The following is a 25,786-nucleotide window of genomic DNA, read 5'->3' as shown; positions in this document are numbered from 1 at the left end:
CAGGTGTTATTCCTCTGTACCCAGTAAATTCACGCCATATCCCACCGTTCAAACCGAAACACAGCCACACAAACACAACGGCTTTACAGTAGAAACACGAATGAGACAGAGGTACCCAAGCAATCGACTTGATCACTTCGGAGACGTATTGAATATGATTGACAATTTTATACTTTTTATAGCAAAACTAACAAACGGACACCAAAACCAAATGATACAATACTTGAGCGAGTCGAAGCAAAAGATAGAGAGTGAACTAAACGATACAAGAGTTAAACTGGCGACGACACAGGCTCAGAAGGAGGAATCGTCCGCTGCTGTAGTCGAACTACGCAAGCAGCTAGAGCAAGTCAAGCAAGAGCTCAACATGGTAAGTGCTAAATTGTTTCCTTTTTCAGTCGAGCATTTTACTCGACCTGGATCACCTACAGCCATGTTGTATTAAGATTATTTTTTTTAGATTTTTTTTTATTGCACTTGAACAAAAGTAACTTTTTTTTCTTCCTTTGGTGCCATAAGGGTTACAACTCAGTTTATTGTTTAATAATGTATTTATTGGAACCATATTCTTTTTTTTTTTTATTAAATTACATTGTAGGGTAGTGTACGACAAATGGTTTACATGATCTTATTTTATTTGAAAAAAAAAAATCATCTGAAATTGATTTATCACCATTAAAAATATCGTGTTACATTAAAAAAAATACAAATCTACTTCTTTTGTTTGAAAATTGTCCCAATATTGTACACGGCTCCATCCGCTGACATTGATGCTCCTTTCTACTTTGGGTGTTGCCGCAAGAGAACTCTTTTAGAGTTCAGCTCGCCTTTGTACATTTGATTACCTCTGTCATATTTTTATGTATTATCAATGTGTACAATGTGAATTAACTGGGTACAGAGGAATAACACCTGAGTCCTCAGGAATGGCAACGCACGGGGGGTATCATGGGCGAAACAGTATACTCTGTTATGTCCATGGTACTGCTCGTGTCTATAGGCGACGGTTACCACTTTCCATTAGGTGGGCCGTCAGCTTGTTTGCCATTCTAAGTTGTATAAAAAAAAGTACAATCAAATATAAATAAAATCAATTGGAAACTTTCTTTAAATGATGCAGCAGTCTTTTTAATTAAAAACTTGAATGTACTAGCTGGACAGCTAAGCAGTTGCATTATACATATTATTATACTCCTTCTCTTTTTATTTGCAGAAAGATGTATCTCTTGTACAACTTCAAAAGGATACGAAGCAGCTACTGAACGAGTTCAGCACCCAGAGTAACGAGATGAAGAGTGCTTACACGAAGAAAGAGGAACAGTAAGGAAGCTATATTCATATTGGAAATAAGGAAATTCTTTATTATTGTAAACTATTGAACGGATTTAAAAAATTTGGACAGAAAGATGTAGAAGTCGAAGAAAGAGTAATAAATAGGTAGTTTAAACTAACAAATCAAACTAGATATATGTGTGAAAAAGAAAGCGTCCACATTCTGTGTATAAGCAAACCAGAGTTAGGTTTTTATAACAAATATAATAAAAATGTTCTCCAAACCATTCCTATCAATAACAGCGGAAAACCATTCTTTGTTTAGTTTAAAAGAAGCGCTAGAGGAGATAGAAGCCCTGAAACGGGCACTGAACAACCAAGAGGCATTCACAGAGAGCGTGCGCAAACAAAACGAACAACTGCAAGAGCAACTGGCCGCGGTGGAAGAGCGCTACGCTGCAAACGCACGACATACCGACCAGTTACAGCGCAAACTTGAAGTACGTACTTAAGTTTTTTAACATTATACATTTTGCTCTGCAAAATGAAATAAAAAAATAAAGCAAAAAGTAAATATGGAGGCTAAATGAGCACTTTTTGACATTTCATAGGAAGCCGAAGTAACAATTGCTAATAATAATGACGAAATTTTGAAAATGCAAGATAAAATTGAGAAGGTAGAAAAAGAAGTCGATGACAAACATGCTGTGAGATATTTTAATTTCTTTTTGTAACACTAAATGTGTGCATTCTTCTCGCTATTTCGAATGCGTAGAATTAGTTTTTGTTAACATTTTATGATCTTTTTAATAAAAATACCTAATCATTTTTATGAAACAACATTCGCAGGTAATAATTATGAAAGAAAACGAAATAAATAATTTGCAAATACAATTGAACAATATCGAAACGGAGAAGGTAGAATTGTTATCTAAACTAGAAAGCAGTGCGGCGAAGAACAACGCTGAGGAGGCACGCGTGGCTGAACTGTCCGCAAGCATCGAGCTGCTGCATACCAACCTTCAAACTCACAAGTATCTTTATTCCAATAATCAACATAGTGTTAAAATAATTAAAGCTGGTTATGTTGGAAACAGTCATTTCTTATTAACACTCTTTTTCTACATAGTTAACTTCAATGGCAGAAAAAGCATGAAAGTAAGATAAATGCTGTAGAGATGAGAGCTCTGAGAAGTATGTGTGGTATTACATTAAAAGATAGAGTAAGAAACAGTGTGATTAGAGAGAAGTGTGGACTGAAAGACGATGTAGTGACAAAAATCGAAAAAGGAATGTTGCGTTCGCTTGGTCATTTGGAGAGGATGGATAAAAGAAGAATTACGAAAGAGATTTATGGAGCAAGAATGAATGGAGATGTCCGTAGGGGCCGCCCTAGACGGACGTATGTTGACCAAATATGCGACGTGCTGAAGAAGGGCCAATTTAAAAATGCCCGTAACTGGCGACCGTTATGAAAAGATTGATGAATGTGAAAGAAGCGAAAGAGGTTTGTTTGAATCGAAGCATTTGGCGTTCCATTGTTTCTGCCTACCCTAACGGGAGACACGCGTGACAGATATGTATGTATGTTAACTTCAATTTGTAATAGCAATCCAAAGACATATAACTCATTCCACAGGTATCTTTTCAAAATATTTTTTTTAATATAAATACCTATATATTTGTCAAAAATGTATGTTTGCAGTAATATAAAATATATAATATATAAAAATTTTTAAATATTCTTTTTATTTATTCATAAAACATAGTCATCACCTTGATATTGGTCGATTTGTCTATGGTCATCAAGGACTCCATGTATTTTAAGCAGGCTTCTTTCTGTTGTTGAAATATTACATAAACACAACATTAGATTCTCAATACAAGTTTTAAAAGCAAAATATATTTTATCATCCAGAGATGCAAGTGACGCCAGAATCGCAGAACTAATTGAGGCTATAGAAAGCAAAGACAAAGAGCTGGACAGCAAAGCTGGAACAATAGCGCAGCTGATGTGTGAGGTGACGGGGGCTGTCGACACCAGCGCCAGGCTGGAGACTGCGCTACATAAACTGCGCAAAGAGATGGAAATTGAGAAAGATAGCTGGAGAGAAAAGGACAGGAAGCACGCCCAGCAAGTTGAGCGTCTTGAAGTACTGCTGAGGGTGAGAAAATAAAAATACTCAGCAAAAGCATGATTGACATATTCTATCTGAAATGTTCATCGTATCGTAGCACTTTACATGCACTGATAACACAATAGTTTATAAGCATAGTTTGGTATCGTTATCGTTAACTTGGCGGCGCCGACGCTGGCAGTTACGAAATTGCGGGTCTACCATGAAGTGAAATTCCGAAATTTCGGACTCAATTTCGTGTTTTTGTTTATACCAAAATCGGATCAATAAATAGAGTTTAACATTTCGTTCGTTATACATCCTATCATAAAAGTCCAAAGGAACGATACTTTAGCATTTTTAATATTTTTAAACGGTACGTATCATGTAATTTGAACATCAAATTTGCGTTTCGTTCGGACCCGAAATTTCGGAAAACATTTCATGGTAGGCCCTCTGCTCTTGGAGCGTCTCTATGCGACGCACTTGTTCACGCACTTACGCCTAGCATTCAAAATGTAATTCCGTTTCGATAATAAACGTATGTTGTGAAATTTATGGTGTTTCCATACATTGTAGGCATCGCTACACGATATAAACGCAAGGTCCTGGCGGGTGATTTTGGAATCGGGATCGAATCGAATAAATGTGAAAGCGACGTTATCTTACCGTATATTTGAAGCGTATTCGATTATAATTTAATCCCAGTTCGATTGTATCAAAAGTCAGCACACTGAACGACACTATTTTAATAATGCATTGCAGGAAAAAGAAGAAGAATCATCTAAGCAGATGTCGATTATTCTGGAGATACGAGCTGAGAAGGTAAAATTTGACAAAGTCAGTTCTTCTCTCTTTCTTTATTAAATACGGTAGGTGCTTAAACAAGTTTTTTTTAATCTCAATGATGGCAAACAGATATACAGTCTGTCTGATGGTGAATTGTCTGTACTGAACTGTAGTCTATGGACATTTTTTTTAACGTCTGGAAAATGCTTTATACACCTTGTGGGAGGTGAATGGATACTGTGGGAATCCCCCCGTAAGGTAAGGGTTTACCCACCAAAAACCAGACGATATACCCTCGTTCGCTTTCGCACTCACCACGTCTCCGACGGCTAGTCTATGGACACCTGCAACACTAGAAATATCAAATCATATTTATTTGCTTGCTACATAGTAAAATAAGCTGTTACATATACAAGTAAGTACATAACATGCAGCACCCCGTAGAGCTATGCAAAAGGATCATGCATACTTATCACGTAACCCTAAAAACTTATGACGTACATTATAAGAACCTAGGTTTTTTTTTTTGCAACTTAAAATGACAATAAAACTGACGGCCCACCTGATGGGAAGTAGTAACCGTCGCCTATAGACATGAGCAGTACCATGGACATAACAGAGTATACTGTTTCTCCCATGATACCCCCAATGCGTTGCCATTCCTGAGGACTCAGGTGTTATTCCTCTGTACCCTGTAAATTCACTGCCATGTTCCACCCTTCAAACCAAAACACAGTCATGCAAACACGACTGCTTCACAGTTGAAACACGAATGGAACACAGGTGACCAAACAAACGGCTATTGTACAGTCTCCCTCTAGTCCAGTGGTAAACGCTTCTAAATTATTCTTATGATGAATTTTGTATTTTATGCACGAAAAATTATTAATTCACTCTTGCGCCACCTTTTTTTTTTTTAACGTCTAGAAAATGCTTTATGCAGACCCATACACCTTGTGGGAGGTGAATGGGTACTGTGAGAGTCCCCCCGTAAGGTGGGGGTGTACCCACCAAAAACCAGACGATATACCCTCGAGGTGCCATATGTCGGAGACATGGGTTCGCTTTCGCACTCACCACATCTCCGACGGCACTCTTGCGCCACCTGCCCATTTCTGCCCATTTCTATCTGTTCTCCTTTAACCAAAGGTTGTCTGTACGAGATCGCCCTAGCGATAAGACCGCCTTTTGTACCTTTATGTGTATATTTCAATCTGTATTTATGTTACTGTATTTCACTTGAACTATTCACTTGTCATTGTATATTTTTATTTATGGTGCAATAAAGAGTTGTATAAAATAAAATAAAATAAAATATTTAATTTTCTCAGCCTGGCTGATACTTGCAAATATATCTATTGCTTGCTGCTTGCTATGAGTAGATTCTAGATACCTTCACGAGCATTGACTACACGCACAACAGCTCTGGTATTGAAAATGTGTTTTTTTTAATGAATGATAATGGAATGGTAACCCCGCCTACGCTATCGGTATACACTAACGGGGCACCAGTAAGGGATGATAGGTGAGAATAGAGGAGGAGGCGGAAAAGGCAGGTCAATTAGCCCATCGTGATGAATTCAACGATAAATTAGTCACGATGGTTTCCACGGGGAACCGCGTAGAGGTCGACCTGATAAGGTATACTGATAGCGATGGGGACTAACCTACCCATTACTAACAATCCCACCCCCCCCTTGAAAATGTGTTGGGGCTGCGATGACCGCTTATCATTAGACGAACTTATTATACTTGTTGTAATTAACGCCATTATTGCTGAAAAAGCCTGATGGTAGAAGCAAAATATACTTGCATGCATATTGTAGGAGCGTCTGCAAGAGAAATTCCAGAACATGCAGGCCACGATGGACAACATCCAGAAACAGCTGTCGCGGCCACTGGTGCCGCCTAAACCACGGGAAGCGCCCGAGCACGACGACAATGCCCGACCCTTCGCTACACAACTTGCCGTCACCACTCCTCAGGTAGACATCCACATAGCAGCAGATAACCTCAATGTTCATATTCCTTTTTAAAAGGCCGGCAGCACACCTGCAATGCCGCTGGTGTTGTGGGTGACCATGGGTGGCGGTAGTCACTTACCATGTTTTGAAGGGTGGGATATGGCGTGAATTTACTGTGTACAGAGGAATAACACCTGAGTCCTCAGGAATGGCAACGCATGGGGGGTATCATGGGCGAACAGTATACTCTGTTATGTCCATGGTACTGCTCATGTCTATAGGCGACGGTTACCACTTTCCATCAGGTGGGCCGTCAGCTTGTTTGCCATTCTAAGTTGTATAAAAAAAAAACCATCAGGTGAGCCGCATGCTCGTTTGCCCCTGTGTTGTAAAAAAAATTTTCTATACCGTACCAACACGTGATTTATAAGATGACTAAATAAATTAAATTAAAATGTATTTATTGAAACCATAGAAAATTACAATTGTAGGGTAGTGTACGATAACAGCCACATTAGTTAAAAATAACTGTGTCGTGTCTATCAACGCCCACCTCCTCAAGGCAGGGGCGCTAGCGTTCCAGTACAATAAATAAAACTTTTAATTAAATATTAAATAAATATGGTCTATGTTACTCAGGGTGAATGTAGCTTTCTAATGGTGAAAGAAATTTTGAAATCGACAAAGTAGTTTTTGAGTTTATTCATTACAAACATACATACACACAAAAATACAAATCTTTCCTCTTTATAATATTAGTGTAGATGTAGATAATGAGAAATCCGATTCCAAGGCACTACCTTCACATAGCAGGAATTTGTCTCATGTGGAAATGTTTCTATTAAGAGTCATCCGACTCTCCCCATACTAGATACTGTTATTATAACCAAAGACTACATATGCCCCTTCACACTGTTGGTGAAAATAAGTAAAAATTAAATATTAAAGATATTCATTTTATTCAGAACATTAATAAGCCAATGAACACGCGAAAACTAGCTGGAGTGGAAGCTGGTCACGGCGGTAAGGTCAACCAGGAGATAGATAGCATAGTGTTCAGCTTGTTCAGTGACAACAGCACCGACGATTGTGCCAACAAACCTGACGTATGTACAAATATTATATATGTATATAGTTAGTTCCTACGTTATACCTATTGATTCTAGTTATATAATCATTTACCGTGTGGTCCCGGCATAGAATAGGCCACCCCAACCTTTCCCGTGGTCGTAAGAATCGATTAAGGGAGGGCGAGTGATGGACAGCCTCTTAAAACGTCCCTCTTAAAACATCTCTAAAGCCTAACTGTTGCCAACCCGAGTGCCAAGCGTGGCAAAACCCCTACTGGTAAAACTTCCCAAGGGGGAGCTTTATACTCAGCAGTGGACAATTACAAGCCGATATCAAGATGGTGATGATGTAATCATTAAATTAAGGATTGACATAAGTTTATGCTCGCAGTAAGTATACTAGATAATGGATATGAGACGATTCTCTGTAAATCCAGAGGGAGACTTTGTACAAAAGTCGATTGCTTGGATACCTCTGTCCCATTCGTGTGTCAACCGTGAAGGCTGTGTTTCGGTTTGAAGGGTAGGATATGGCGTGAATTTACAGGTGTACAGAGGAATAAGACCTGAGTCCTCAGGAATGGCAACGCATGGGGGTATCATGGATGAAACAGTATACTCTGTTATGTCCGTGGTACTGCTCATGTCTATAGGCGACGGTTACCACTTTCCATCAGGTGGGCCGTCAGCTTGTTTGCTATTCTAAGGTGTATTAAAAAAAAAATCCGAAATGCGGCTCTCCTCAGAAATGCCAAAGAGTTGCAACCCAAAGAATAACTAAATAATCATTAGGGTAAAAAAGTCTCATGTATTTTCTTTTGTGAAAGGGCGATAAACGATCATGCGGTTTACTTCATGGCAAGTGAACACCACAGCCCATAGACACTGACGATTCCAGGGAATTCGCCAATGCATTGACGGCCTTTTTTTTAAGTAATCGATTTGAGTCAGTGGTGCAAGGTGTCTCAGAACTCTGACTGTTACAGCGATCTATTCAAAACTTTCTTCACCAGAGGGAGACTTTGTACAAAGTCGTTTGCTTAGGTACGTCTGCCCCATTCGTGTTTCTACCGTAAAGCAGTTGTGTTTGCATGGCGCTGTTTCGGTTTGAAGGGTGGGATATGGCAGTGAATTTACAGGGTACATAACACCTGAGTCCTCAGGAATGGCAACGCATGGGGGGTATGATGGGCCAAACAGTATACTCTGTTATGTCCGTGGTACTGCTCATGTCTATAGGCGACGGTTACCACTTTTCATGAGATGGGCCATCAGTTTGTTTGCCGTTCTAAGTTGTATAAAAAAAAAATATGACAGCCTCCCGAGGCAACTCGTCGCTTCGAGGCGCCGTATCGTGGCAATTCAGCACCGGCGACGTTCAAGCGCCGTACCGGTGTACCAGCAGCGCGGCCACGTGTCTACGTACCTGACGACGATGATGATGTACGTGCCTAATATGTTACAGTTTTGGGGGGTAAGGTAGTAGTAGTGAGTAGGGATTAAGGGTTAGTAAGGAGGTTTAACAACCTCATTACTAAGAATACAGGGTGTATTCTTTTATATATATTTTTTGTTCATATGATCACTATAACTACCTACTATAACTGCCTACTGACCTGTTATCATCCTCACCTGTCACCCTTCACTGATGACCCGTCAACGTATACCGATAGCGTAGACGGGGTTACCAATCCATCTTCACGCATAAAATAAATATATGTTACCATTACGGTCAAGACCAGCCTTGCCTTACCGGTCGTCCTTAAGTAAATTTTGACACCTGAACGACGAAACAAAACAGTAACAAAATATATCTGGATCTCTCTCTATAAGCGGATTCTAATCCATTATCAGTACGCTGGTACATGCAGAATAAAATAAAATAAAAATATTTTTTATTCAATTAAACTTAATAGTAACCATTTTTGAATAGTTATTTTCTGTTAATCCACCGTCCAGTTCGGAATGAAATTTCAGCTGAGAAAAATGGGCTTGCAACACAGATGGTGCTTTTTTTTCAAATAAAATATAGGATAAAATGACTGTCACAAACTTCAAATTGATAAAAAGAAAAAAAAGCTACCAAGCTACAATCAATCACAGTGTTGTTGAACAGACCAGTCTTTACTAGTAGCACTCGTTCACGAGTATGACGGATGAGCCAGCCATCGTTGTGTTCAACCATATTATAGGTAGCTCAACGACCCGGCCCACCACGCCACCACCAATCTGGACATTAAAATGAGCACAACTTGTTTCAAGATACGCAATTATGCCAAAATGTAGATACCAAACTGAATGTGACAATCAGTGTACCCACTCATTACAAAATTCGTGTTTCAACCGTGAAGCAGTTGTGTTTGCATGGCTGTGTTTCGGTTTGAAGGGTGGGATATGGCGTGAATTTACAGGGTACAGAGGAATAACACCTGACGTACGTAGTAGAGGACGTAGGTACTATTTAAAAATATAGAAAGAAATAATTAGTACTTACATAAATACAGTTTCCATTATTGTTTCCTTGCAGAATGCTCTAATATCGTTGTCACAGACAAGAAATAATTTGAAGAATAAAGAGCAACGACCAACGAATCAACGCGCATTCTTTAAGTCGAAGCGCGAAACGAAAAGACCTAAATAATTATTTGTTACCATTTGTCATAAATTCTTTGTTGATTTGTTAGAAGAATAAAGTTTTTGTTTCTTTGAATTTTCTACCACTACCTAATTGTTTCATTGTAATAATTAATAATAAATGTTGTTGAAAAAAATTCTTAATTTTTATTATACTTAACAAGCGGCCAGTCCCGGCTTTGCACGGGTGGCACAAACATTTTAAAAAGTGATTATTGTGACATAACAGTAATAGTTGGACATATAGTATAGTATCGCTAAGTTTTTTGTAGTTATTGATATTTTCTTCAATATTATAGAACATACTTTTTTCTATCACCAACAGTTTCCGCAGCGCACGCGACGACAGATATTTTATAGCATTTTTTTTTACACCTTCAGTTACGTTACTAAAGTTTTAGTAAAGATCCCTAATCTTTTCAAGTAATAAATATAGCCTATGTTACAGGGTGAATGTAGCTTTCTAACGGTAAAAGAATTTTTGAAATCGGTAAAGTAGTTTTTAAGTTTATTCATTACAAATACATACACACAAAAATACAAATCTTTCCTCTTTATAATATTAGTGTAGACGTAGATTAAATATTTAAATACATATAAAGGCGACAGCACTTAACAGGTATTATCCTTCATCTATGGCACACAGCTAAAAATAAATTTTATTATAATAAATCTGTAACCGAGATAGTATTAAGACATTGTCAATATGACGTTTATTGTCAACATACATACTGTTTGTGTACCTATCATTATAAAACCATGACTATTTTCTGTTATATTTAGAGAAAAACTAAAATAAAATTGTGCTATCCAATAAATAAAAAAACTAATTTTCCATGTGCTAGCCGTCGTAAACACATTATAAATAAACTCATATCTGGTTTGATATGGATCGGGGTAAAATGCCGTCAACTGGCCGCGGAGCCAAAAGCAAGGCTCCACAGCATCCCCAGGATATCTTTGCGTTAGGCAGCAAGTCCACTGTGGTCGTCTCCAGAGATTCTGAAAAGCGTAATATTCACAAACCGTCTACTAGCGGTAAGTTATAACCTATAATCTATCCACCGTGTCGAATTCTATTCTGTATGAAATAAGTCTAAAATCCAACCGGTTTTGGTTGAATTTTAATTGTCCTAATGTTCTATATAATCTCTTCTAATAATATTGATACAAGCGCTTGTAATATTTGTTATTCAAACATGTCTAAACACCTAATGTATTTGGGTGAAATTTAGTACAAATACTAACCATCCTGGATTCACAAAAGAGTTATTCTTTGTTCTAATTTACATATATAAAGTTTTATATAGCTAGGTACATTGATATGGTAAACAGCTATGATAAATGACCAAACTGTGATGAAATTACCTTATGGATTTCACAATCACAACTGTTAATATTTTTAGCTAGTTAAGTTTAAAGAATGTTCATCAGAGGCTTTAATAGTTAGTTTTCTGCTTGCTAATATTTATAATTTGTGTTAATTAATAGATTATTGTTTTATAAGTAAAGAATTGTATAACATACAATTTCAAAATAGGAGTGGATCGTAAACGGGAGCCAACAGGTTTTGGTGCTCCACCGCCTGCTAAGAGGACAAGAATTGGATCACCAGCTGAAGCTGTTGGAGGTACTTCCTTGGAGGTGGATCCAGTTGACCTGGTGCCAAATGTACTGCAGGCATTAGATACACTCAATTCTGACAAATTGGTAATACATGTTGATTAATCTTTTAATTCTTTTTTTTAGTACTTTAGTTTTTAAACATTTTATACATACACGTTACATTTATATAGTGTTCATTTATTTAAGCAATGAAAATTTATTTCAATTAATGACAATTTATTTAAGTAATGAAATTTTATTAAGTATATAATATTTTTTTTAAACAATTTTTATTTATGTAATGAAATGATTTCAGCTGGGTCTCTTAACTGGTTCTATAAGGTTGCTGAAATCTCAACGTTCCAAACCTGACCCCATCCTCTGCATGAGCCTGTTGTACTTGACAAAGATCAGGCCCAATATGTTTTCACATGAGGTGGTCACACAAAGTTTGTGTACACTACTAAAACGAGAGCAAGGTGCAGCATTCAAGAGCAAAGGGAATCCACTAGTATTTGTGCTGGCCTGCAACATGTTGTATGCTGGACATCGAGAGAGTAAAAACTGGCCTGATACTTTTATAAAGGTAAATTATAAATAACTTAATTATATGCCGTTGGGGGGAAAGGCATTGTTAGTAATGGAGACTGAGAATCCCATTGCTAGCAATATACCCAACCAGGTTGACCTCCTCGCGGTTCTCCCTGGAAACTATCATGGTTAATTCCTGATGAATTCATCATGATGGGCTAACTGGCCTGTTTTCATTCTCATCTATCACCCTTCACTGGTGCTCCACCAGTGTATCCTGTTAGCACAGGTGGAGTTACCATACCAGTTTCACCCATCAAAATATATATATAATTATATATATATATATATATATATATATGCCGTTACTAACAGTTTGGCTAATTGACCTATTTAAAGTTCTGTACCAAAACAATACAAAATAACATTTATGATGCTTCTTTGTTGAACTGTCTCACAGTGTTATATCTCAAGAACTACTAATGTCATCAAAATGAAATTCAAAATATTGTGGTCACATATCTAATTTATCTGTTATATAGCCACAGTCATAGAATACTGAAGGATCTAACAAATATTACATATATAGATCCGTCAGTATTCTACGACTATGACAATATGAAGACAGACCCCGCCAAGGTCACTGCTGCTGCTTCGTCTCGCCTAAAACGGGACAAGAAGAAATGACGGGATATTGTACCTAAAATAATCTTATTGTTATTGTTGCTAAACATGACTTAAATGTACTATCATGATTATTGTTTTATGTACCTACGCTTATCACTAAATGTTAATAATGCCCATCCGTTACGCTATTTTTTTTTTTTTTTTTTTGTTATATGTATAGTTTTTTTCACTGAGGAAGGTATCGTTGATTAATGTATATTAAAGTAAACATTGACTATTATTCCGCTGACAGATTGGAGCAAAGAACACCTATACCTCCATATTAGAGAGACTAAGTTAGAGTTAGAATTTTTTTTTTTCTACCTACACCTTTCAATTAATATATTATGTATCTGTCAATATCATACTAGCTGTCAACAGTCAAAAGTATAAGGCTAGGACCACAAGCACTGTTCTTAATCTATGATTATAATGTACATGAAATAGGGTGACTGAGATATTTATTGTGTTACATTCATTTTCACTTATTATTTTTTACTCTAAATAATGTGCGTAATTTTAATTCAACTTTTATATTGTATCTACATAACTTTCCACTGATGGGTAGATATAGCAACCTTGTAGCATTTGCATTTTTTTTCTGTTTTTTTTTTTTAAGTTTTTATTTTCTTTTGTTGATTTATTATTATTTTTTTTTTTATTATAATTTATATTATTATTTTTGTTGCACACAAATATGAATGATGAACTTGACGAAAGTTACCATACAATCTTCTCAGCTACAGATGATAGTTATCACAGTGTTTCTACATCTTTAGATGAAATCTTACAAACTAAATTCTTGGACGTTCCTAACAATTTCAATGTCTTACATATTAACGCGCAGAGCATACCAGCACATTATCCTGACATGTTAACGTCTTTCAATGTAAAAAATATCCACGCTATTCTTGTCTCCGAGACATGGTTGAAGCCATGTCTCCCGTCCCCTTCATACTCTTTACCAGGGTTTAATTTAATTCGCAACGATCGTACTGGCAAGGGTGGTGGTGGTGTTGCTATTTATCTTCGTTCCCATATTCCCTATAATATAGTTTGCTCTTCAAATAGTCTTGATCCTTCAAAGGAAGCCGAATATCTTTTTATTGAAGTCTCCCTCTCTCACTCCAAAGTTTTACTAGGAGTTTTTTATAGTCCGTCTTCCACTATTAATTATTTTTTTCCTTTAGAAAATCTTCTAGAAAACATAATTCCCTCTTATGAACACACAATTATTATGGGAGACTTCAATACTTGTCTCCTTAAAAATGACTATCGATCAAATTGCCTCATGAAAGTAGTTGACGCCTGCAATCTCGATATTTTACCGCTTCAAGCTACCCATTTTTTCCCTAATTGCTTACCTTCTTTACTTGATCTTATCATAGTTTCCTCTCCTCTTCTCGTCGCAAAGCATGGCCAATGTACTGCTGATGCATTCTCTTGTCACGATCTCATTTTTCTTTCTTTCAAAACCCGTCCCCCAAAACATAAACACAAAATCCTTATGCAGCGTAACTTCGGAGCCATAGATATTGATCTTCTGCGAAGGGAAGTACTGGATCTGGACTGGGCATTAGTTCATAGTGCCAATACTGTTGATGATCAGATCGTAATATTTAATAATCTCATCACTGAGGTTTACGACCGTCATGCGCCTGTCCGTCCAGTGCGTGTTAGACATCTACCTGCACCTTGGTTGACAGATGAAATTAAAACCATTCAGGCGAAAAAGAACAGAGCCAAGTCTAAATTTAAATCTGATCCCACAAAATATCGTGAACAGTATATACGTGTTAGAAATCACTGTAATAAGGTGTGTAGAGAAGCTCAACGACGCCACTTTCATAAATCTGTCGAAAATGGCAACCCAACCAAAGTTTGGAAATTTCTGAAGTCGGTGGGGATTGGTAAGAACCAAAGTTATGGCTCCCAAAATATTGATATTAACAGCCTTAATAGGCATTTCTGCTCTTCCGCTGTTATTGATAACACCACTAAAACAAACACGATTAATTACCTTTTTTCTATTCCAATCCCTGACTATTCGCCTTTTTTCTTTACTCCAGTTGCGGACTGTGATGTTGAGAAGAGCCTGCTAGCTATTACTTCTAATGCTGTGGGGTCAGATGACATAAGTCGTACTATGATCCTTCCCATTCTTGACATTGTCCTTCCCATTATTACATTGGTTTTCAATAATTCCTTGTCCTCGGGAGTTTTCCCTTCTGTCTGGAAAAACGCACATATACTTCCTCTCCCTAAAAAACCCAATCCAACATCTTTTTCAGACTTCCGTCCAATTTCCATTCTTCCATTTCTTTCTAAAGCTCTCGAGCGACTTGTCCATCAACAACTAAATGAATTCCTATCCAAGAATTATCTTTTTAATCCCTTCCAATCAGGTTTCCGTGCCGGTCATAGTACGACTACTGCTCTTGTCAAAATCACCGACGATATCCGTCATGGTATGGAAAACTCACAGCTTACGGTTTTAACATTGTTAGACCTAAGTAATGCTTTTAATACTGTCGATTTTGATATATTATTAGGAAGATTGCGTTCTCTCAACATATCTCCAGCCGTAATTGAGTGGTTTCAAAGTTACCTGAATGGGCGCCAGCAACGCATTCATACTGAAGATAGCTCTTCATCATGGTGTCGCACGCTAGCTGGTGTACCTCAGGGTGGCGTCTTATCTCCTTTACTTTTTTCGTTATTTATTAACACCATCACTATTCAACTTCGCTCTTCCTACCACCTTTATGCAGATGATCTTCAAATTTACTCACACGCTCCATTTCATGAGTTAGACTCTGCAATATATTCAATAAACAAAGATCTGGCACACATTTCGAGCTGGTGTAAGTCATTTGGATTAACTGTAAACCCTAATAAAACGCAGGCTATTATTATCGGGAGCCCCAACTATATTTCAAGAATTTGCTGGGAAAATCTGCCTAATATAATGTTCGACGGGATATCTGTGGACTATAAAGATTTTGTAAAGGATCTCGGAATATATCTTGACAGAACGCTATCCTGGAGCACCCAAATAACAGAGATTAGTAGGAGGGTCTTTGCGATTGTGGGCTCACTCAGAAGATTACGTAATTTTTTACCTATGGCCACTAGAGTTGCGCTTGCTCACTCCCTTGTCCTTCCTGTCCTTGACTATGCTGATACCTGCTACATTGATCTCACCGAAGACCAACTTAATAAACTTGAGCGTCTCCAAAACCTGTGTATTAGATTTATATTTGGACTTCGTAAATACGACCACATCTCTAATTTTCGCACTCAGCTCAAGTGGCTCCCAATACGTCGACGCCGAGATTGGCATATATTATCTCTTCTTTATTCCATTCTATTCAATCCTCTTACACCTCACTATCTTAAAGAGCGATTTATATTTCTCGGTGAAGTTCAGAGTCACGCTTCGCGTACCTCAAATAGTCTCCGTTTAAAAACCCCAGCACATACCTCCGTGTACTACACCAAATCCTTTTCCGTTCAGGCAGTGCGCCTATGGAACTCACTGCCACCGTCTATACAGAGTGCGCAATCCTTGGCTTCGTTTAAAGGACAAGTCAAATCACATTTTCTTTCACTGTAGTTACTCTTTTCCACTCCTTTGTAATTTTTGGACTAGATTTGTCATATTTCCTTGTGTGTGCTAAATACATACATTTATATGTGTATGTTTATGTATTTTGTATGTATGTTATATGTGTATATGTATGTATATATATATATATGTATGTGTATGTGTATGTATGTATGTATATATATTGTTATAGTAAGTAGTTTAATAAATTATATGTATTTGATATTTTTGTGCATTACATGTTTTTGTATTTTATGCACGAAAATTGTTGATTCACTCTTGCGCCACCTGCCCTTTTCTATCTGTTCTCCCTTAACTAAAGGTTGTCTGTAAGAGATTGCCCTAGCGATAAGACCGCCTTTTGTACCTTTATGTGTATATTTCAATCTGTATTTATGTTACTGTATTTCATTTGAATTATTTACTTGTCATTGTATATTTTTATTTATGGTGCAATAAAGAGTTAAATAAATATATAAATAAATAAATAAATGTTAAAATAAATAATTAAGTTCCTTAAAAGAGATTGTTATTTAACAATAAGGCTGCCCATTGTTGCCCTTTTATCTTACTTATATGTAATTAAGTATTTATTTTATTTATGTACATATTATTAATCTTTATAATATAAATAATTTATTAAAAGGAACTATAAAGAATTTTCATTCATTCCTTAAACAAATAAGAAAAACTAATAAAATATTTGATATATGAGCTAGCTCCTATTATTGCAAATGTCCATTGGCTGTGGTACCTACTCACTATCAAGCAGGCTGTTTCATTACCTCAGTTGTATAAAAAGAAAGCAAATTTGTATTTAAATTTAGGTGCTGGGTAATATCCAGGTACTAGGTTATTGCCTGCTACATTGTATGCATGGATTTCCTAATTTGGAAACCCAATAGAATAAACCACTTTTGAATGACCTATCAACATGAACTATTTACCAGATTTTAAGTTAGACATTCAGAAACATAACTCTGTCTTATTTAGACCTGTCATATTATTTTTTTTAAATATCTCCCAAGTTTTATACTTCTATCTTATTTCTTCTTTATACTTCTAATCTAAATTATTTCTTTTATCATTACAATTTTATTATATTAGAAAATAATAGATAATATTACCAGAGGGAGACATTGTACAAAAGTCGATTGCTTGAGTACCTCTGTCCCATTCGTGTTTCTGTCGTGAAGCAGTTGTGTTTGCATGGCTGTGTTTTGGTTTGAAGGGTGAGATATGGTGTGAATTTACTGGATACAGAGGAATAACATCTGAGTCCTTAGGAATGGCAATACATGGGAGGTATCATGGGCGAAACAGTATACACTGTTATGTCCATGGTACTGCTCATGTCTATAGGCGACGGTTATCACTTTCCATCAGGTGGGCCTTCAGCTTGTTTGCCATTCTAAGTTGTATAAAAAAAGATTGTTTTTGTCATATGTTTCTGATGGTCACTGTTTTTTTTTTAATCCAGGTGTATATAGAAGATGCACTGAATGAACGCTGGTGGGTAGAGTGTTCGTGGTGCAAGTGTCTAGTGGAGAATATTGTCACTGCGTTCAAAACTAAGCATCCACCACCACACCTCATACCCAGTGAAAATACATTAGGTGAGATATTGTTATTGTTAATCTTTAAAATAATAAATTAATTATGTGATCTAATTATTTTAATATTGTAAGATGGTTTTCATACCTCACACTGTGGTTAATAAATTTTTTATCTACCGACTTACGAAGCGATATTATTGTTAAGAACATAAAATTTAAGAGCATAGAAAATATGCTCTTAAATTTTATGTCCAACCTTGTTAAAACAGCAGAATTAATGTCAGTACTTACTATTTGAGAATGAAATCTAAAATGCCACACACAAACCCGTGAGAGAGAGAGAGTGGTACTAAAAATTTTTCGGTATCTGTATTTGCATGATAATTAAATAAATAAAATATTAATATTTTAACAATATTTTTATAAAATGTATAAATATATTTTTTTTAATAAATTAACAAATATCTAATCAATATCAATTTCTAAAATAGTTAAAATAAATCCAAAATCTTTTATTCTAAGCTACATTACATTTGAAATTTTTAAAAAGCTTTCTCAATTATTAAAATGAATTATTTTTGTGCACAGGAACAATGTCGCCATCAGGGTCAGGCTCGCCCCTGATGGGCAGCACTGATGAAGACACAGACAACACAGAGTTGGAATATTCTGTATTCCCAAGGTGAACCTTCTGCGCTACTAAACTATATTTTAAGAGTTGCTGTCATTTTTTTATATTTATTATTTAGGGGATATCCACTTGTATGAGACTTCTTGTTTTAATTTGAATCTGCTATATTCGTAAGTAATCTTCAGGAATAATATTTATTTTCAGATATTCAAGTAGTTACGAGACTGTGGAGGCGTTAGTGCTGGAAGCTATCAAGGAGCAGATACAAAGACGCGCCGCGCCCGACGCCATACACAAGGGATTTCTGAAGCTGTTATCGGCTACTTGTGGCTTCCCTGAGGTATTAATATCTAATACTATTGAGTATTTTTGTAAGGCAAGACCGTCTTTTGTTTGTTGTCTACGATCCGTGTACTGTGATTCCAGATCCGCATGATCTCGGCGTCGCGGCTGGAGGCGTGGCTGCACTCGGGCAAGCTGTGGCGGTGTGCACAAGAGCTGCTGGCGTACGTGTGCTGCAACGCGGACGCCTGCGGGCCCACCGCGCAGCGCGACCACGAGGTGCTGGCGCAGCTCGCGCGCATGCGCCTCAAGACCAAGCCGCTGCAGGCCGCCTACCAGGCCTGCCTCAGGTCGGTACGGCGCCACCGACACTTGCTCGCCTACTCTATAATATAAACAACATTCATTGTGCCTCTCATATACACATGTAATGACGTGATTGCTGTCGATTGCACAGGGAGATGGTGTCGGACAGTCCGGCGTTGCTGCGTAGCGTGGTGACGCACACGATCTACAACGAGCTATCCAACGTGCGCTCGCCCAACAACATGGCCGTGCTGGCCGCGCTCGTGCAGGCGCAGCCGCAACTCGTGCCCGCCGCAATGGCCGACACCTATCAGGTACTATAATTAATAACTAATGTGCTCGCAGCAAATCATCCGGCTCGAAGGATTACAAAGAATGTGGGGGGGGGGGGGGGGAAGACGGGGTTGTTGTGACGCCTTATTAGTATGATGCGATAAATTGTACATGGAAGTAATAAATAAAATTTATTTGATTACTATGTAAATTAGCTCGTAACGATGTCAGATTAGAGTTGAGGGAAATGACGCAGCAAAAAGGGAAAGTAGGCAATAGCAGGTAAATTTAGAAAAGAAGACTGTAGCATATGAAGTGAGATAGTGAGATGTGGCGCGGTGGTGCAGGAGCTGGTGCTGCGCGCGGAGGACTACCTGCGGCCGCTGCGCGCGCTGACGCGGGAGTGCGTGCGCGCGGCGCGCGCCGACGCGGCCGCGCTGGCGCCGCTGGCGCGCGCGCTGGCGCAGCCGCCGCCGCACGAGCCTGCTGCCGAGGTACGCGCCTACACCTACTAATATACTAACATTCTTCCTTCTAACATTTATCTGTACAAGCAAGCAATATTCGTAAGCTCCAGATAAACATCCGGCTCAGAGGACTATAATTGAATGTTGGTCCTTCCGAGCCAGATTGATTACCGTATTATCAGAGCGATAGATCGACGATATTTTGATATTCTAAAGGTGTATTGCTTTTCATATACTCCTATTTAAAAACCACATTCTTTTTAATATTTAATAATCTAAATATAGTCACAAAATCGAAGGTCACTTATATCTGAGGTCATATTTTATCTAAAAATGTCTATAACATCATCTTGTCATAATTTATTGAATGTCTCAAGAGATGTCTTACCTTTCAGACAGGTAACACTAGATAGCTACATTAATACCTACTTTAATGTGTGGCAGGTCCGCGAGCGCGCATTCTCATCGCTGGCGGACCTGTTCTGCTGCTGCTGCATGGTGACAGCCTCGCACAGCAAGCACCTGCCCGAGTACAAGCAGCAGCTGTGCGCCATCCAGTGCTCGGCGCTCGGCTGGCTGCTCGACACCGCCATGCCCATATACAGACCCTCGCGCCACGATTACCAACTTGCCCTCAATAAGGTGATCCCACGCCTTAAGCTCTCGTTCAACCACTGCTGCAATATGATTTTGTACAAAGTTCTATACAATACAAAATATTTTTTTTATGTAAATTACAATGGCCAACAAGCTGACGGCCCATCTGTTGGAAAGTTGTAACCGTTGCCTATAGACATAAGCAGTACCATGGACATAACAGAGTTTACTGTTATGCCCATTATACCCCCCATGTATTGTTTACAATCATTGTATTTTTTTATTATTAACTGGATATTATATTATAATTCAATATCATAAATAAGTAACAATCTAATTGATGCGACATTACTATAAGATATTCAGTTATACTAAATAATGACGTCACATTAGTGGTCATATCACTCGGCCATTTGCCATTACTTTTGGTAGCTTCAGTTAGTACAATTAGTTCATGAACAATCATATGTCCAATGTGGTGTAACTTTTTTTCTTTAATACCACTGAAGTGGCAAACAAGCATATGGTTCACCTAGTGGTAATGAGTGGTAAAAAATAATGAACGCCTGCAATGTCAGGAGTACTACGAGCGCGTTGCTGACTCTAAAGAAACCTCTTTACCCTCCCCTTTTTTTAAGAGCCCCATGCTGTAGTCTCTTGGAAAGGTCTCGACAGGGAGCTCATTTTATAGCCTGAGCGTTCATGGAAGAACATTTCTGAACCCGTGCTGTCCGTGACCATCTAGGCTCCAGGGTATGAGAGTGAACTCCTTGTCGATGGCAAGCTGTACGATGGTAGAAAGTGTTCTACTAAGCACAGTTCCTTTAGTGACGTCCTGACGTTACGTTGTTCTTTGATTTGTAAAAGGTTGCTATTTTTCCATACTTGTTAGGTACTTTTTAATTTAAATCTGGCTTTCAAGGAACAAAAAAATTAAAAATATAAATACAATATGTGGTGTATTCGGCAGATAATGTTCGTAGAGCCGGCGGAGACGTACAGCAAGGCGGACAACTGGCCGCCGGAATCAGAGCGTGCGCTCACGTACCGCCTGTGCTGCGAGGCGCCGCTGCCGCAGAACAACCTGCTCAGGGTCATCTTCATCGGGCTCTCCAAGGTGAGCATACCGCCCACACAACTCATCTTCAATGTCATTAATGATGTCCCTAATCTGTGTTCTAGAAGAAGAATCCTTTATTTGAGAAGCACTGCAAATTCTTGAATTTGTAACCGAAATACAAGTATTAGTGGATACACCTTTTCCTTAACTAAAAGTTTGTCCCTTTTCCTTTCCTACATTTATGGAACCAGTTCCCTGACAGTTTCCAAGGCAAGTATAGACTGTGCTCCTACTTGAGCATCTCCAAGCCCCTGTAGTGAGGGCACCTGCAGCGAGTATAATGCCAGTGGGTGGTTGCAGGAGCTGCCGGTGTCGGCGGCGGAGGCGTTCGAGCTGGTGGAGCAGGTGGTGCGGCGGGCGTGCGCGCTGCCGCCCGACGACAACCCGCTGCAGGTGGACAAGCTGGAGATCGCCGAGTACATCTTCCAGCTGTGCCAGTTCCACCCGCCCGACAACATCACGCTGCCGCCGGGGTCAGTTGTCATCACGATCATTCATAACAATTCCATATTTATCATCAGACTGCCATTGGTTTTAAGAAGTTATTTTTTTTTATACAACTTAGAATGGCAAACAAGCTGACGGCCCACCTGATGGAAAGTGGTAACTGTCGCCTATAGACATGAGCAGTACCATAGACTTAACAGAGTATACTGTTTCGCCCATGATACCCCCTATTCGTTGCCATTCCTGAGGACTCAGGTGTTATTCCTCTGTACCCTGTAAATTCACGCCATATCCCATCCTTCAAACCGAAACACAGCCATGCAAACACAACTGCTTTACGATGGAAACATGAATGGAACAGATGTACCCAAGCAAATGACTTTTGTACAAAGTCTCCCTCTGGTATTATATTATATATTATATAATTTTGAAATGCAATAAGTTTGGATCGTAACTGTAATCAATGATAAAAATATCCACCTTTTCATCAAGTCTTTCATTCGTCGTCTGTGCTGATTTCTTTGCTCATTGCTATATATATTAATGTTTATTCATTTCTGTGCTACTTCAATAGATTACAAACAAATTTTTTACCAATACAATACAACAATAGCATTATAAGTTTGCAATCCAATTATAGTCGCGCTCAACATTCACAGAGGTGAAACAGAATACGTCGATTTATAATACAAAAACAATTTGAATGAATGATAAAAACTACATACAAAACAAGATTAAAAAACTAAACTACCAAACTATGCTTATAAACTATTGTGTTATCAGTGCATGTAAAGTGTTACGACACAATGAACATTTCTGTTTTTCCCTGATTTCAGCCATTAACTGAATATAATCCTTCCGCATAAGGGGAGTTTTGCCAGTAGTTTAGTAAATAAATAATTTGATTGTATAAACTCATTTGTTAATTTACGTGTGTCATAAATGGCTCAAAATGTTTATCTATCTATCTAGTTGCCACGCTTGGCAAGCGGATTGGTAACCGCAGATAGGTTTTTAGAGATATTTTAAGAGAGACACTGCTGCCCATATCTCGCCCTCCCGTAGTCGCCTCTTATGACACCCACGGGAAAGGAAGGGGTGGCCAATTGTATGCCGGGGCACAGCCACCGTCACTGGTATAGCGGTGCGGGTAATGAGTAAGCGTGAACATGGCGTGCAGGTACAGCCCGCCGGCGCTGGCCATCACGTCGCTGTACTGGCGCGGCTGGACGCTGCTGGCGCTGCTGGCGGCGCACAACCCCGACACCTTCGCGCAGCGCGCCGCGCTCGCCTACCCCACGCTGCGCGCGCTGCTCGAGACCTGCATCACCAGGTGATCCACACAACTGCACCTAGCTCCTCCTGGAAATCATCCTCAACAATTCTTGTCGAATTCGTCAATGGGCTAACTGACCTGCTTCATTCTCACCTATCAGCCTTCACTGGTGCCCCGCCGGTGTATACCGATAGCACGGGTGGGGTTACTATTCCATTATCACCCATTAAATAAAAAAAAAATTATACAACTTAGAATGCAAACAAGCTGACAGTCCACCTGATGGAAAGTGGTAACCGTCGCCTATAGACATGAGCAGTACCATGGACATAACAGAGTATACTGTCTCGCTCATGATACCCCCCATGCGTTGCTATTCCTGAGGACTCAGGTGTTATTCCTCTGTATCCAGTAAATTCACGCCATATCCCACCCTTTAAACCGAAACACAGCCATGTAAACAACTGCTTCACGGTTGAAACACGAATGGGACAGAGATACCCAAGCAATCGACTTTTGTACAAAGTCTTCCTCTATGCCTATATGCTAGGATTGTAACAGGACGTATGTCGACCAAGTAGGCGACGTGCTGAAGAAGGGCCAAATTAAAAGCACCCGTAACTGGCAAACGCGTATGAAAAGATTGATCAATGTGGAAGAAGGGAAAGAGGTTTGTTTGAATCGAAGCATTTGGCGTTCCATTGTTTCTGCCTACCCTAATGGGAGACACGCGTGACAGATATGTATTTATAAAAAACATTAAAGTATTGCCAGTATGTTTTATATGTATGATTGGATGTGGTTATAGCAAGCCCAGCATCGAGTGGAACAGCAGTCCAGCTTTAGAGGCAGAGCGGCTGGAGGCAGAGCGCCAGACTGTGCTACAGTTGGAGACTCACCTAGCTGCTGCCAGCAATGCCAAGCTGCCCGTTACCGAACACTCTTCGCGCCTGCTCAGCCAGGTATGTCAAGAGTTAGACTCGAAGACTCAGTCAAACGAGGATATCCGAAAAAGAACAAAAGTAACCAACATAGCCTGATGAATAAACAAGCTGAAGTGGCAATGGGCTAGTCACACAGCTCGAAGAACCGACAACCACTGGGGAAAAAAGGTTCTTGAGTGGCGACCGCTTATGGGCAAACGCAGTGTAGGAAGACGCTAGATGGAGTGACTTGACCTCAAATGCATTACAGGGAGTCAATAGATGCAGGTAGCTCAGGACCGTTCCTTATCGATCTATGGGGTCTATGGCAGTCTATATGGGAGGCTTATGTCCAGCAATGGGTGGGTAATGGCTGAAATGATGACGATGAGGGGGGGGGGATGACTCAGTTAATTCTCTTTTTCTATTCATCTGACATTTTTCGTTTTTTCTTTACCTAATTCTTTGAATTATTGTATAATTACCACACCCATAACGAGACATTTCCTCTATGTTATTACAACCAGCTGACGATCCTGGACCCGCTGGGCCCCGCTCGCAAGCCGCCGCAGGCCACGCTTGATGCACTACAGGCGATGAGCACTCAGATGCGGTTGGGAAAGTTACTGTGCCGTCAGCCGGCGCTGCTGCTGGATCTAGTGGAGCGGCACGGCACGCGCCGCGCCATGCCCTGGCTGCACCAGCTGCTACGACACGACCAACTCGAGCTCAGGTTAAACACATTTTTATATCATTTGAAAACAGGCATTCTGCCCATCTGGTGGTAAGTGGTAACCATCGCCCAAGAGGGGGGGGGAGGGCAGGGATTGTTAATAATGTAAACTACCAGTCCCATTGCTAGCAATATACCTTCTCAGGTCGAAACCCATTTTGCTGTATTCCAGGTGTATTCATCACGATAGGCTAACTAACCTACCTTTTCATTCTCACCTATTATCCTTCACTGGTGCCCCACCAGCGTATACCGTTAACGCAGGCGGGGTCACCATTTAATTCTCATCGATAAAAAAAAACATCGCCCGAAGACAAGCAAAGAATTGCAAATTTCGTTGATTAAAATCTCATCAAAAACATAATGTGAAATGAGAGCCAAGTTCAATATTACGAATATGCGTCGTTTCGACTTCGCCGAAAAACGAATTGAGATCTAAACGGGTGTCAAGTTCTGTGTAGAAATACTTCAAATTTACAAGTTATAAGAACATACAACATTATAAAATATTTTTTTATAACAATTTCTTGTTTTTTGGTACTACTATGTTTGCTACATAATAGTTCTTATAATTTTTTAAATTTTAAACAGCTCGTTTTTTTTTCATTTGGGATGTAATTCAAGTGCAATATTTGGTTTAGGTATGGTCGACTGCCCTGAATTACGGCATATGTTAAATTAAAATTAAATATACCCATCAAATCTAAAAACGTAATTCTACTCTATTAGTCCCTCTAGTGTCATTAAATTATAGATAAAATTCGCGCCTTTGGCGAGCTAGTAATAACTTTAGTAGTCTTCCTTTAATATCGACTTATTTTCGAAAAATAAAATATCAGTAAGAGACAAACAAGTAAGCATTTTTTTTTTTGTTTATAGATTGTTTTGAGTATGTATTATATTGATGAGAAGGCCACATT

General features: G+C 38.9%; 2 protein-coding genes across 2 annotated transcripts in view; both read left to right on the top strand.

The window, feature by feature from the left end:
* Positions 1–187: 187 nt before the first annotated feature.
* Positions 188–10,011, top strand: LOC113511368 (ELKS/Rab6-interacting/CAST family member 1-like). The gene is made up of 11 exons (XM_052900535.1): positions 188–370; positions 1,214–1,320; positions 1,598–1,772; positions 1,884–1,979; positions 2,122–2,306; positions 3,191–3,437; positions 4,155–4,214; positions 6,005–6,163; positions 7,108–7,248; positions 8,530–8,655; positions 9,740–10,011. The coding sequence occupies exons 1-11, from the start codon at positions 212–214 to the stop codon at positions 9,851–9,853; spliced, it is 1,569 nt and encodes a 522-aa protein (XP_052756495.1). The 5' UTR covers positions 188–211; the 3' UTR covers positions 9,854–10,011.
* A 530-nt stretch (positions 10,012–10,541) lies between these two features.
* The window catches only part of LOC113517152 (integrator complex subunit 1), a 41,306-nt gene continuing 26,061 nt past the window's right edge, over positions 10,542–25,786 (top strand). The window contains exons 1-15 of the mRNA XM_052900579.1: positions 10,542–10,884; positions 11,387–11,556; positions 11,768–12,037; positions 17,736–17,871; positions 18,400–18,493; positions 18,647–18,782; positions 18,869–19,074; positions 19,182–19,344; positions 19,651–19,797; positions 20,215–20,412; positions 21,338–21,484; positions 21,788–21,960; positions 23,115–23,267; positions 24,019–24,172; positions 24,661–24,866. Coding sequence (XP_052756539.1) covers positions 10,734–10,884; positions 11,387–11,556; positions 11,768–12,037; positions 17,736–17,871; positions 18,400–18,493; positions 18,647–18,782; positions 18,869–19,074; positions 19,182–19,344; positions 19,651–19,797; positions 20,215–20,412; positions 21,338–21,484; positions 21,788–21,960; positions 23,115–23,267; positions 24,019–24,172; positions 24,661–24,866 — 2,504 coding nt within the window. The 5' untranslated portion in view covers positions 10,542–10,733. The remainder of the gene's footprint in view (positions 10,885–11,386; positions 11,557–11,767; positions 12,038–17,735; positions 17,872–18,399; positions 18,494–18,646; positions 18,783–18,868; positions 19,075–19,181; positions 19,345–19,650; positions 19,798–20,214; positions 20,413–21,337; positions 21,485–21,787; positions 21,961–23,114; positions 23,268–24,018; positions 24,173–24,660; positions 24,867–25,786) is intronic.

The sequence above is a fragment of the Galleria mellonella genome, unplaced genomic scaffold (genome assembly GCF_026898425.1).
Source record: "Galleria mellonella isolate WM207_F2 unplaced genomic scaffold, CSIRO_AGI_GalMel_v1 utg65, whole genome shotgun sequence".
Lineage (NCBI taxonomy): Eukaryota > Metazoa > Arthropoda > Insecta > Lepidoptera > Pyralidae > Galleria > Galleria mellonella.
This window is presented reverse-complemented; position numbering and strand designations above follow the sequence as displayed.

Excerpts from the sequence above, each read along its gene's own strand:
- LOC113511368 (XM_052900535.1), top strand. The coding sequence starts at position 212 with ATGATACAATACTTGAGCGAGTCGAAGCAAAAGATAGAGAGTGAACTA. Across the intron at positions 4,215-6,004 it reads TGGAGATACGAGCTGAGAAG|GAGCGTCTGCAAGAGAAATT; the intron begins GTAAAATTTGAC and ends TGCATATTGTAG. Across the intron at positions 6,164-7,107 it reads TTGCCGTCACCACTCCTCAG|AACATTAATAAGCCAATGAA; the intron begins GTAGACATCCAC and ends CATTTTATTCAG.